Below are 13,704 nucleotides of genomic sequence, written 5' to 3'. Positions count from 1 at the left end.
TCAGTCTTAAAAAGGAAGGAAATTCTGACACATGCTACAACATGGATAAATTTTGAGGAGACTGCGCTAAGAGAAATAAGCCAGTCACAAAAAGACAAAAACTGTTTGATTCCACTTATATGAGATATTTAGAGTGGTCAGATTTATAAAGACAGAAAGTAGAATGGTGGTTGGCAGGGGGGTGGGGAATTATTGTTCATTGGGTGCAGAGTTTTTCAAGATGAAAAGAATTCTGGAGATTGTTTGCATAGCCATGTGAATATCCTTAACACTAGTGAACTGTGCATTTAAAAATGGTTGAGATGGTAAATTTTATGTCCTATGTATTTTACCACAATTTAAGAAAATGAAATTAATTAGTTACAGGCCTACTTTGCTTTATTGTGTTTTGCCGTATTGTGCTTCACAGGTGTGTTTTTTAGAAATTGAAGGCAAGACCCTCCACCAGCAAAATGATGATGACTGGCTTTATTGTGGTTCTCACTTTATTATGGTGGTCTGGAACCATAACCACGTTATCTCCAAGGTATGCCTGTATTTCTGGGGAGGGGGATAGATAAGCTGCAAATGATTTGGGGGGGGCAGCAAATAAATGCAAATGAGTTCTATCTGAGAGAAAAGATAACCCCCAAAGTTTAGTCTTATGGCCTTGTAAGACATTAACTACTTTTTTCTTATTTAAAAATATTTTTCAATGTTTTCCTAGCATTCTGTTTTTCACTGACCACTGACCATATATTTTCTATCTATCTACCTATCTAATCAGTTTTTCATATTCTTCTTTGAACCAGCTGTATCATCCTATTGCTTCTCTCAATAATAAATAAATAAGTAAATAAATATTTGACATATGTTCACTATTTTGTATGGAAGTCCTTTATGTTCAAATATCAATTTTTAAAAAATATATCTTTATTGATTTCAGAGAGAGGGAAGAGGAGAGAGAGAGAGAGAGAGAGGGAAACATCAGTGATGAGTCATTGATCAGCTGCCTCCTGCATGCCCCCTGCTGGGGATCCAGCCCACAACCTGGGCATGTGCCCTGACCGGGAATTGAACCCTGATCGCCTAGATCCTAGGTCGATGCTCAACCACTGAGCCATGCCCAGCCGGGCTCAAATATCAATTTTAATGGTTATGATATTCTAATATTCTATTAGTCACCACTTTTTGGACCTTTAGGTTAGTTCTCCTTTATTGTTATATACAAACTGAGATAAATTTAACTTCAGCACTGAAGTTAAATCTTCGTACACATACTTAAATATTTCCAGATAATGTTTTTCTGAAAGTAGAACTGCTGGGTCAAAGAATACACATATTTTAAATATCTAATTTTAAGTTTTAAATTACTATATGTCAAACAAGCCACACAGAACTACAGGATGTAGAACAAACAAGCTTCAATCTCTTGCCTCACCCCTTCCCACCCTCAAGTTCAATGACTCAAAGAAACAATTCCAGCTCTTTTAGCTGGTATTTATCTTCTGGTATTTATCTTGATATATCCAAATAGTATGCTTATACTGGTATTTCTAGATTCCAGCAAGTTCTCTCCTGTCTTTTGCAGTCAATCTCCATCCTCCTCCCAGGCAACCACTGATTGGATTTTATCGCTAGAGATGAGGTTCACCCGTTCTTGGACTTCATGTAAATGGAATCATTTTTGAAAATTATACTTTGAAGAGACAGACACCTAAAAAAGCAATTATAATTCAGTGGAAATAAGCTTGAAGAACACAAAGGCTGTTCCAGTGTTTGTCAGTGAAGGATTCCTGGAATGAAAAGAATAAACCACCACTACCATCAGCCGCATTAGAAAGAACTACCCTGTTGTAGAATGTTATGTATGCGGCGGGGGTGGGCATAGGGGATGGAAGGAGGCGCAAGTGAGGGAGTGCCAGGGGGAGAGGGCATGCACAAAGCCTTGGGTGCAAGACCAATCCTGTTGGACTCAAAACTGGATATACTAATTACTGTCCATTTTATTACCGTGAAAGTCATTTGCTCTCCAAGATTTCCCCAGTACAATCAAGGACAATTATAAATAAATAAAATGATCTACCAGTTACATTTCAGTATTTCCCCTCCCTAGACCGTCCGCTCTTTGAAAGCAAGAGCTCCATAATTAAACTGTTGTCACCTAGTGAGCATTAATAAATATTGGTTGAATTGATGAATGAATGAATGAATGAATGAATGAGTGAGTGAGTGAGTGAGTGAGTGAGTGAGTGAGTGAGTGAGTGAGTGAGTGAGTGAATGAATTTACAAGTGCATCCAACTCCTAGGATGAAACGGTCGCCCTCGGAGGTGCAGCCTGGCCCAGAAGCCCTAGGACCAGAATGGTGCGGGAGCCAACTCCAAAGGACAAGGAGACGCTCTAGGAAAGCCTCGCTCTCGCTGCCATGGTGCCGCTCTAGCCGCGAGGACGCCGTTCTATGGCAGCTGGGGAGGGCGGGGCCGTGGGCGTCTCCGGCCTTTTTGTCAGAACGCGACGGGAGCGCGCTCCGCGCGTGCGTACGCGGCGGCGGTGGCAGAGCGCGGACTGTGAGAAGTGAAGTGAGGCGAGGCGAGGCAGCCCCGGACCCACGGACCCACAGACTGAGCGGCCCCTACGGCCGTCAGCAGCCAGGCGGCCCGAGATGTTGTCCGGGAAGAAGGCGGCGGCCGCAGCTGCCGCGGCGGCCGCTGCTGGCTCAGAGGCCGGCGCCGGGCCAGCGGCTGGCTCGGAGAATGGCTCAGAGGTGGCTGCGCCGCCTGCGGGCCCATCGGGCCCTGTGGAGGCCGGGCCGGGGGTCGCCGGAGAGCGCACTCCCCGCAAGAAGGAGCCCCCGCGGGCCTCCCCTCCCGGGGGCCTCGCCGAGCCGCCAGGGTCCGCCGGGCCTCAAGCCGGGCCTACCGTCGTGCCTGGATCTGCAACCCCCATGGAAACGGGAATCGCAGAGACTCCAGAGGGGCGACGCACCAGCCGGCGCAAGCGGGCGAAGGTGAGGCCCGACCCCTTTCCTCAAACCGCAGATCCCAGTGCCTAGCTTTCCCGAGGTTGTCCAGCCCCCATCAGCCCCTCCCCGGGTCTTGGGCCTTGAGCCCCACGCCCACCCAGAGCCCCCGCCCGCCCATCTCCACCCCACCTTCCCATTAGCTGGATGAGAGAGGGGAACGTCTTTGTGCCGGACCCGGCCCCCCTGGGAAAGAGGGATTGATGGGAGGGTTAATTCACTCGTTACCTTCCTTACACCTTGCCGTTTTCCCGACTGGAAAAAATGGCTCCCTGACGTGGAGTTACGGTTGGTGTTGTCGGAGACGTGCATCGCTCGTTTGTCCCCAGATGTGCCTGGAGGCTGCTCAGCGATATTTACGGAGTTTTAGCTGGGAGCACATTGGGGCCGTAGGGTGATGCTACTGAAATTGTCTTAGCCGTAGAGACCGAAAAGAAAGGAACATTTTTTCGAGCCATTGATGTGTGCCAGGAGTTTTCCTCTTTTTTTTTTTCTTTTTTTTTATCCTTTCGGTGGTCTTTTGATGTCTATTTTTATAGATGAAGCTGATTAAGAGGGCTAATATCAGTGAGCCCAGGTACAAATATGTGGGAAGAAAAAGATTTGTTACAGAATAGTATATGCAGACAATAGCTGCCTCACGTCTCGGTGCTAGAAGCTGTGTTTAGAGCGTCATCAACGTTTTATTTTTGCTGAACACCAAGCGGCAGCTATTGCTAGATCCATTTTAGGAATGAGTAAACCGAGGCACCCGGTTTAATCAACTTGTCCAAAGCCACACAGCTAAATAAGTGGTGGAACTGGAATGTAAGCCCTACACTGTTGTTGTGATAAGGTATCATCAGCCCCTGAAACAAAGGACCACATGGGACACCACCTACAGTGTGTAGGGCACTGGGGCAGTACTAGAGCACAGGCTGTATTTATTTGTTTTTAGTTTTTATTGAATTTATTGGGATGGTATTGGTTAATAAGTTATATAGGTTTCAGGTGTACAATTCTATAATACATCATCTGTATATTGTGTTGTGTGTTCACTACCCCAAGTGTACAGACTTTAGACTTGGGCCTTTACTGAAGATTTCATGATCCAGTTGAAGAAACTGGAAATATATGTACATACAATTTTTAAGTAAATATTTTAAGTTATACAATTCATGTAATTTGTGCATAACAAATTTTCCGTCTGTATATAATTTTTAAGTTGGTATACCAAGTCATTGTATATGAAGAATTCTTTTTGTGTGTGTGCGTGCATGCCCACATCTGTGTGTGTATGTGTTTGTGTGACTTAAACAACATTATTGTCCCTCAGTTCTTGAGGCTGGAGGTCTGAAATCAAGGTATCTGGAGGTTGATTTTTCCTTAGGGCTGCGAGGGAGAGGCTTCCATGCCTCTCCTCCTACCTTCTCATAGCCTCAATATGAGGAGCTTCCTGAGATGAGCATTACCTAGACTGAGCCCTCAGATTCAGCTGCCCATTTGAGAAATCTCTTTCCAAGAATACTTTGTGCTAAGTAAAAGGAGGAAAGGTTTTGGGGGGCTTTTACCAAAGCATGGGTTAGAAAAGCACAGAGGTTGGTGACTCCCAACTCTCAGAAATGAAATGGAGGAGAGAATCCCAGTAGGGTTTTAATTTTACTATTTTAATGGAAAGTGTGGCCAGAAACCCATGTGATAAGATATTTTTTAAAAATGTGTTTTGGCCCGGCCAGTGTGACTCAGTGGTTGAGCACTGACCTATGATCCAGGAGATGGAGGTTCAATTCCCAGTCAGGGCACATGCCTGGGTTGCTGCTCCACCCCCAGTAAGGCGCATGCAGGAGGCAGCCTATCAATGACTCATTGATGTTTCTGTCTCTCCCTCTCCCTTCCTCTCTCTGAAATCAATAAAGACATATTTTAAAAAAACAACAAAAAAAAAACACGTGTTTTGTTTTTTTGTTTTTGAGAAAATTCACATATAAAATTCAGCATTTTAAAGTGTACAACTCAGTGGTGTTTATCGTATTCAGAATTGTGCAGCCAGCACCCCAGTTAATTTTAGGGCATTTTCATCTTCCCCAAAAGACACCTTTACCATTGGCAGTCAGTCCCCATTCCCCCCCCCCCCCCCCCAAGCACCTGATAGCTGCTAATCTACTTTCTGTCTCTGGATTTGCCTATTCTGGACATGTCATATAAACGGAATCAAATAATATGTAGCCTTTTGTGTCTGATTTTAGTTTAGCATGTTTTCAACGTTTGTCCATGTTGTGGTACTTGATAACTCTGGCCGAATAATATCCCACTGTATGAATATGCCACATTTTGTTTATTCATCATTTGATGGACATTTGGGTTTTTACACTCTTTGGCTATTATGAATAATTATGTTATATGTACACTTTTTTATGTGTGTGAACATAGGTTTTGGTTCTTTTGAGTATATACCTAAGAGTGGAATTGCTGGGTCATATGGTATTTCTGGGTTTAACTTTTTGAGGAACTGCTATACAGTTTTCCACAGCAGCCACACCAGTTTACATTCCTACTAGTAGTATATGAGGGTTCCAATTTCTCTGTATCCTTGTTGACACTAGGATATCTGTCTTTTTATTATAGTCATCCTTGTGGATGTGAAGTATCTCATTGTGGTTTTGATATGTAGTATTACCCTAATGACTAAGGATGTTGAGCATCTTTTCTTTTGCTTACTGGCCATTTGTATATCTTCTTTGGTGAAATGTCTATTCAGATCCTTGGTTCATTTTTAAATTCGGTTATTTGTCTTTTTATTGTTGAGTAGAGTTCTTTATGGTGGTTATGAAAGTTTTTAATTTTGATGTCCATTGTATCTCTTTTTTGGTCCCTTTTTCTTCTGGCGTTATATCTAAGCAAATCATTGCCTAATCCAGGATCATGATTTACTCCTGTGTTTTCTTCTAAGAGTTTTATAGTTTTACCTCTTGCATTTAGGTCTGTGATCATTTTGGAAGTAATTTTTCGAATATGATATGAGGTATGGGTTCAGCTTTATTCTTTTGCATGTGGATATCCAGCAAAATTTTTTTGTTTTGTTTTTGTTTTTAAACATATCTTTATTGATTTCAGAGAGAGGAAAGGAGGGGGAGAGAGAGAGATAGAAACATCAATGATGAGAGAGTCATTGATCAGCTGCCTAGCCCGCAACCTGGGCATGTGCCCTGACCAGGAATGGAACCACGATCTCCTGGATCCTAGGTCGATGCTCAACCGCTGAGCCACGCCCGTCCAGGCCAGCACAATTTGTTGAAGATTAGTCTCTCCCCCTTTGAATAGTTGGCATTGATTGGCCATAAATGTAAGGGTTTGTTTCTGAACTCTCAATTCTGTCCCACTGTTCTACAACATATTTTTGTTCTTATGCCATTAACACGGTGTTTGAAACAGGAAGCTTGAGTTCTTCCTTTTGTTCTTTTTTTTTTTAATATATCTTTATTGATTTCAGAGAGAGGGAGGGAGAGAAATGTCAGTGATGAAAAAGTCATTGATTGGCTGCCTCCTGCATGCCCTCTACTGGGGATCGAACCCAAAACCCTGGCATGTACCCAGACTGGGAATCGAACCTCCATCTCCTGGATCCTAGGTTGATGCTCAAGCGCCGAGCCATGCCTGGCCTAGTGACTTTGTTCTTTTTAAAGATTGTTTTGTCTCTTTTGTGTTCCTTGCACTTCCATATGAATTTTAGGATCAGTTTATCAATGTCTACAAATAAAGTAGCTGAGATTTTAGTTGTGGTTGCATTGAATCTGTAGATCAGTTTGGAGCATGATGTAAGATTTCTTTGTAATTCACCTGTGTTTATTTTAATACTTGTTACCCTCTCTTTCCATTGTGATTAGCTCTGAAACTCTGAAAAGACAAATGGGTTATGTGTTTATTTGGGGGAGGAACTAGGAAATAAGGAACTGGGGAAACACCTATTCATGGCCAGTCTTGGGAGCCAGAGGACACAGATCTCTAGGGGTAGAGTATCCATAGGAGTAAAAAGCAAGCTGAATCCAGTGAAGACAGACATTTGCTTCAGAAGTTTGAGGTGTATACAAGGGATATATCTGTGTTTTTTGGCCTGGGAACTTTTTCAGTTTTGAGAACCCTCTTTTTAAAAATTATATATTTATGTAATCAAAATTAGGTTCAGGATATTGGAAGGGGTCCATTCAGTTGGAGGTCCCTAAAGCTTGTTTCATTAGTATCAAAATAAATTCACCTCTGCGTGTGTATGCATTAACATTATGGCAAAATATTTAAGGTTTGAAATTGGTAGATTGGGTTGTGACTTTAGGAACACCATGCAGCTTCCAGAATGGTGTCCTTCAGCTGGGCCTTGAAAAAGGGCAGAATTTAGAAAAGGATGGGCTTATTGGAGTTAAATTTTCTTTTTTTATTGATTTGAGAGAAAGGGAAGCATCGATTTTGTTGTTTATGCATTCATTGGTTGCTTCTTGTATGTGCCCTCACCTGAGATAGAACTCGAAGCCTTGGCCTAATCAGACCGACGCTCTAAACAACTGAGCTACTCTGCCAGAGCGGAGTTAAATTTTCTTTCTATGACTAATTTTTGCCAGGAAAATAAACCCTACCTTGTAAGGTTATTGGGTTTAGATATAATGTGAACAAAATGCTTATTGCCATGTCTGGCATATAGCAAGTGGGTGCCCAATAATAAAGTACTACCAGTGGAGAAAAGGAAGTGAAAAATGCTTGGCATATCACACAGAGTAGTTTGAGAAGCAACAGGGAGGCCAGAGTGGACAACTGAACGTTGGGAACAGTGGGCAAGTGGATTTAATTGGAAATGAGGTTTTTCTTGGAGCAAGATAAATTGGAGGGATCAGTAGTGTTCAGGTTGTACAGTCCTGTCTAGGCTGTAGAGAGCCACGCACTAGATCTGTGCTGTCTAGGATGGTAGCCACTAGCCACATATGGCTATTGAACAGTTATTATGTGACTAGTATGACTGAGGAAACTGGACTTATAATTTAAATTTAAACTTAGCCAGGTGTTAAGTGCTCAGTTGCCACATGTGGCTAGTTCTACCTGTTGGAAGCACAGATGCAGAACATTGCCATTATCATAGAAAATTCCATCAGACAGCACTGCACTAGACTAGGAAGTGAGACCATAGAGCTGTGAGAATTCAGAGCAGGGGATGTAGTTGTGAGTTTGGAATAGTTAGAGAATAATATGCAGAGGTGGTGGGCCTTGAATTCTAGGCATTGGATTAATAGAAAAAGGTGGGAGTAGCTTTTAGGGGGGTTAGGGGTGGGTGAAACAGCATTGAGGACTTTTTGACTAGTGTGTTAGAAAATGGTTAGAGGTAAGTTTCCTAGTTATTGAGAGTTTATTTGCTCCTTTGAAGAGGTTGACGTTTATCTGTTAAACTATCTGAATGTGTCAGATTTGGAAAATTAATCTGGCAGTTGTTTCCTAGGTGAATTAAAAGGAAGAAAGATTAAAACAAAAAAAAAGACTGGAGGTTTAAGGTGATTGGGAAGTGAATGGATCATTGTAGCAAGCGTGTGGAAGAGACTAGAGATGTAAATTTGAAACTTGCTCATGTAAAGGCAGGAGTAATTACCCACTGACACATATCCTCCTCTTGGAACATCTTTATGTCCTTGGTTGTAAGTACGGAGTCATAGAACCTCTGAAGTCTTTGAGGAGTTTACTTAGGGATGAGAGATTCCCAGGCCTTTGTGTTTAAAGTATCTCTACCTTTTCTCAGAGGAATAGTTTTTACTTTTTAGAGTTTATGTGATTCTTTCAGATGGTTTTTAAAGTTTTTATTAAGTGGAGAAACCCTTTTTTACAAAATAAAATTTTGTGCAAAAGCCCAAAATAAAACAGGACTTGCTTGTTTTATATTAAGAAATTTAAATTTATTTTGTATCCATTTTCTAACCCAATCCCTGTTTCAATAAAACTCTTAGCTCCCCTAGCCACTCACATAATACACACTTTTTTTTTCTTTTTTTTTTTTAATTTGAGAGTTGTAGAGAGCCTTAGAGTCATTGATCTGAATGTCAGTGCTGTGGTATAAAAGTGATATATTGGGCTAAATGTGAACTGACACATGATTGTTTCACGAGAGATTTTGTTTTTAATAGCTACGTATTGTAAGCTAGCTTGTTCCTTGTTATTTGCTTATTTCTCTTAAAATTTAAAGTTAAAAAGCAATTCACATTCACTCATGGTTCCAAATTGAGTCACTGATTTTAGATGTTCACCGTATTTAGCTTTCACCTATCTCCATATAGGTAGAGTACAGAGAGATGGATGAAAGCTTGGCCAACCTCTCCGAAGATGAGTATTATTCAGAAGAAGAGAGAAATGCCAAAGCAGAGAAGGAAAAGAAGCTTCCCCCACCACCCCCTCAAGCCCCACCTGAGGAAGAAAATGAAAGTGAGCCTGAAGAGCCATCTGGTGAGTTGTAGTAACCAACCAGTTTTGTTTTATCTTAGAAATAAGACTTAAGTGGATTTATTCCTATTGTACAGTGTTATTTATGTCTTTATTTTTGGTTTATACTCTAGACTTTGGCCATGTGTGTCTTAGTGTATGTATACACACATGCATACGTACATAGTGGTACTGATAGTCTTTGTGTTATTTGTCTGTACATATATAGGAAGAAAGTAAAGAAGGGGAGTGGAAGGGTAGTGGCAGTCAGTATAAAGCATTTGGAAAGTTGGAGAAAATAAACAAATAGAGAAAACGTACAGAAAGCCAAAGCCAAAGAGCCAAACCTTTCAGCGATACGTCTGATTCAGAATTTAGAGATAGAATAGTTCAGAAATTATTCTGACTAAATCATGCATTTACCAAATAGATAACTTTCATGATGTGGATTAGTTTGAGAAGGGTCTTTTCCAGGTGAAAATTTTTTAAATATATTCTGAGGTCAAAAAGAAAAGACCTACTAAGTACCTGTTATTTAGTTATTGAGCCCTCCAGTCAAAGGAATGGTATAAAAGGTTATGAAGAGATATAAGCTCACACAATCTTATGACATGGAAAGATTATTGGAGTCAGAGCTTCAAATACCTTTAAAGAATTCTCACTGACATTCCCTTAGCCTGCATCCTACTGAGGACACCCAGACCAATCAGGGATACCTGTCTGTTTTGGAAAGGCCAAACAAAAGTAGAACTTAATGAATTTTTCATATCTTCTGCCTTTAATGACATTTCATGAACTCTTCTTGACTTTAAATTTTTACTATGTTCTTCTCCTTAAAATGCTTTTGATATTTCCAGTAGCTCCAGGCTCAGTCACCTTACTAATTCTTTTAGTCCTGAACCTTTTAAAAGCAAAATCCTTTTTGCAGACCCCATATGCTATATTTTACGTGACTTTCATAGGTACCCAGATTAAGGCATATTTCATTTGAGAAGTTTGGTCTTTTTTTTTTTTTTTTTTTTTTTTTTAGGTTTTCTTCTGTGATGTTATATAAATCACTAGACACATGCTGGTGTGTAATTTGAGAGGGTTATAAGTCAGGTGTTAATTTAAACTTAGATTTAGAATACTATGCTAAACAGATTCTGGCTAAAACTCTCAAAAATGAAAATTTATAATTTACAGTAATTATAATAAAGTGTAATAAAAGAATATAGTTGAGAACATTTAGAAAAAGATAATTAGATTCTGGATTCAAGTCATCTCAGGAATCAGATTTTCTTAGAAATGGTTTTTCTAAAACTTTCTTGGAATGACTTCTTGGACAGCGCCTCATTGGGAGCGTATATATTACCTTTAGGACTAATGTTCCTGAGGCAAATGAAGCCTTCTCTGTATCTCAGCACCTCCTCTCTTTTGTTGATTTTTTGTTTCCCTTCTCTTTCTAGACTTATATTTAGCTCTCTTCCCTTCTTCTGTCCTTACCTCCAACTCTTCCCTTGACTATTTACTTCTTTCTTCTGTATTGTTTGATTCTTGCCTTCTTTTTTTCTGCCTTTGCTGTAGCCTTGCTAGTAAGATATGCGGGGACAACCCTTTTGATATCTATCATGACTCAAGAGGCTGCCCATCTCTTAGTTCAAGGGCTTTAGGTGTTATTCAGTAGCCTTTCTGATATGCTGCTTCATCCTCATTTTTGTGGTTGTCATCTGTAGTAAATAACTAATTTACCATAGGTACCAAGTTGATACATAGTTTCTTTGTCTTCTGAAAATTTTAAACCGGGTCTCGGGTTAGTGTTTTCTTTTTCAGAGTAGCAGCTATTTATTTGCTGTTGGTTGGTTGTCTTTTCCTATAAATATCAGGCACTGTTCCCACAAAAAGTAAATATCTTAACACAAGGATTTAGGATTTGGGGAACTGTCTTTATACTATTATGTTCTAGTTAACTTTAATCCAGTGGTTTAGTTTAATTATCTTAGTATTTTGGGGGAAAGTTAAAGGTTTGTTTATTAAGTTTAGGATATCATCTGTGCTCAGAGATAACAGCCCAAACTTGCCAATAAATTATATGTGGTTATGAAAATAAAGTTATTTTTTCTTTAAAACAACTTAAATGGGGGGGGGGGAATGTCCAGGGTGAATTAAAGAAATCCTTTATCCAGAAAAGTAATGATGCAGTTTACTGGCTTATATAATTTAGAAATAGCTTGGGCCCTGATAGTGAATCATAAAATATCATCAGGTGAGTTCAAGTATTTAGAAACTATCCAGAGTTTCCAAATCTCTTGTCTTATCAGAACCAGTTCTTCTACTTCAGTCTTTATTCAAAAATTGAATTGGGAGCATTACCATATGGATATCTTAAAATCCTGCGAGAAGATGTGTGTCTGGTTCTTTTTTTTTTTTTTTTTTAATATATTCTTATTGATGAGAGAGAGAAAGAGAGAGAAACATCAATCTGCTGCCTCCTACACAACCCCTACTGGGAATTGAGCCTGCACCCCGGGCATGTGCCCTGACCTGAAAACAACCAGCGACCTTTTGGTCCATGGGACAACACTCAACCAAATGAGCCACTGTGGCCAGGTGGGTCTGATTTCTTACCAGAGCTTTTCTTCATGTCATTTTAGGTAGTAACTAGAAATTAAGTTACTCTCTTAAGCTCTATAAGTAAAGTTTGAATGCATTTCATTCTTACCACGTTTTAAATTTATTTAGAAAATTTTGCTTTGCTTCCCACATTGTTAAGAAGAATAAAATATTTTGTTAATTATGAAAGCTCAAGGTATTCTGAAGTCAGTGGGTCAAATGATTTGACTGGAGAAGATTCCTTTAGGAACGTTCTGAGAGGAGGCCAGAAAGGAAGGTTGGAGCTTTAGTCACCAGGCTAAGGAGTTTGGACTTGATGTCCTTTCAGAAATTGGGGGGATCTGGTCAGGGGAGCACTGATTGAGGGCTGATGTACCAAAGTGTCTTGGAAAAATCAATCTAATGTGCCCTATAAGGGTGAACTAAAGGAGTATAGAGATTGGGATTGGACAGATGACTTAGGCTATTTTGATAATCAAGTTTAGTGGATTTGGGTCAGTGGAAAAATGTTCTCAGTATCAAAGTCGAATTTTTATAGAAATGATGTTTGGGGTTCCGTTTGTTTGGATTTATTTAATTGGGAAGAAGTTCTCTGTTCTGGCTTAAAGATTGTTTTTAGATTTGTCAATTTTTTTATAACTTAATGTGGCATATAGCCCTGTGGTAGTCACCTGGGTGAATAATGCATTTTTACTGCTTATAATTAAAATCTACCTAATTTATTTTCTTAAATATTTTCGTGTATTTTTATATTTACTATATACTATAGATATATTTGTTTTAACAAAGGACGGCTTTATTTTATTTCCTGGTAATTTTCTATCAAGATGAAAGTGTTTTTGTTATTTTTTAGGCCATGGCAACTGAACCTGAACAGGTTTTCTTTGGAATTGAGTGTTTGGTCATGAGTAGTATCACAATGGTGGAGCATCTATAAAATAGAGTAAAATCTCTGTTGGACTACTGGTTTAGAATAATTGCCCCTTTGTCAAAGTAGCCTTCTATTGGAGAAGTCCTTTTTTCCTTTTTTGACTCAGTTGTTATACTATGTACCTTAGGTTATTCCTCAGTGAGGATTTACTGTATTAACTGATTTTGCTAGCACTTAGCTTTTTTATTTCCTTCACTGCTTTTCAGCAGTTGAAATTTTCCAGAAAAACCTCCCTGTAGTTCCTGCATTTAAATTTCCTTTTAGATAACTCATTAAGAACTGGTTTGTGAAGATCTATTTCATCTTGGGTTAGAAATAGCTTAGTTGTGTATAGCTTAAGACTTTTATGGAAACTTAACTCTAAAATAAATGAAGCGAAATTTGAAATGGGCTGTTAAGATGCCTTTCTCAAGGCTTCGTCAAGTTAATAGATGTCTCAGTAGAGACATAAGGTGTTTGGAAAAAAAGCATGTGTCTGTATGTGTACCATTTTTCCAGGCTCAGTGATGTTCTAATACTCTAATGAAGCTGAAAGGCTTCATTAAACTATTAGTTAACTCTTCAAATTGATTTTGTTAGATAGGATTATTAGATGTGGTAGCTGATCAGTGACAGTTCTGTATTATAATCGGTTTTATTCAATGACTGTGGGAAGAATCACTTTATCTCATGTTTATATTCTTAAAAAAGAATTCTTTTAAGAATATAAACAAAGGAAAGTACCTGCTCTCCTCTGTTTTGCATGGTAATTTTGGGTGT

At 39.5% G+C, this 13,704-nt stretch overlaps 1 protein-coding gene across 2 annotated transcripts in view; it reads left to right on the top strand.

Moving 5' to 3' along the window:
* The first annotated feature begins 2,486 nt into the window (after positions 1-2,486).
* Positions 2,487-13,704, top strand: part of KDM1A (lysine demethylase 1A) — a 52,466-nt gene continuing 41,248 nt past the window's right edge. Inside the window, exons 1-2 of one of the 2 annotated variants that reach the window (XM_081144894.1) lie at positions 2,487-2,987; positions 9,281-9,446. In XM_081144894.1, the coding sequence (XP_081001020.1) occupies positions 2,643-2,987; positions 9,281-9,446 (511 nt within the window). In that variant the 5' untranslated portion in view covers positions 2,487-2,642. The remainder of the gene's footprint in view (positions 2,988-9,280; positions 9,447-13,704) is intronic. The other variant, XM_081144893.1, reaches the window with a different exon arrangement.

The sequence above is a fragment of the Miniopterus schreibersii genome (assembly GCF_964146895.1).
Source record: "Miniopterus schreibersii genome assembly, chromosome: 8".
NCBI classification, from domain to species: domain Eukaryota; kingdom Metazoa; phylum Chordata; class Mammalia; order Chiroptera; family Miniopteridae; genus Miniopterus; species Miniopterus schreibersii.
The sequence above is the reverse complement of the archived record's forward strand: the minus strand, read 5'-3'. Positions and strand labels throughout refer to the sequence as shown.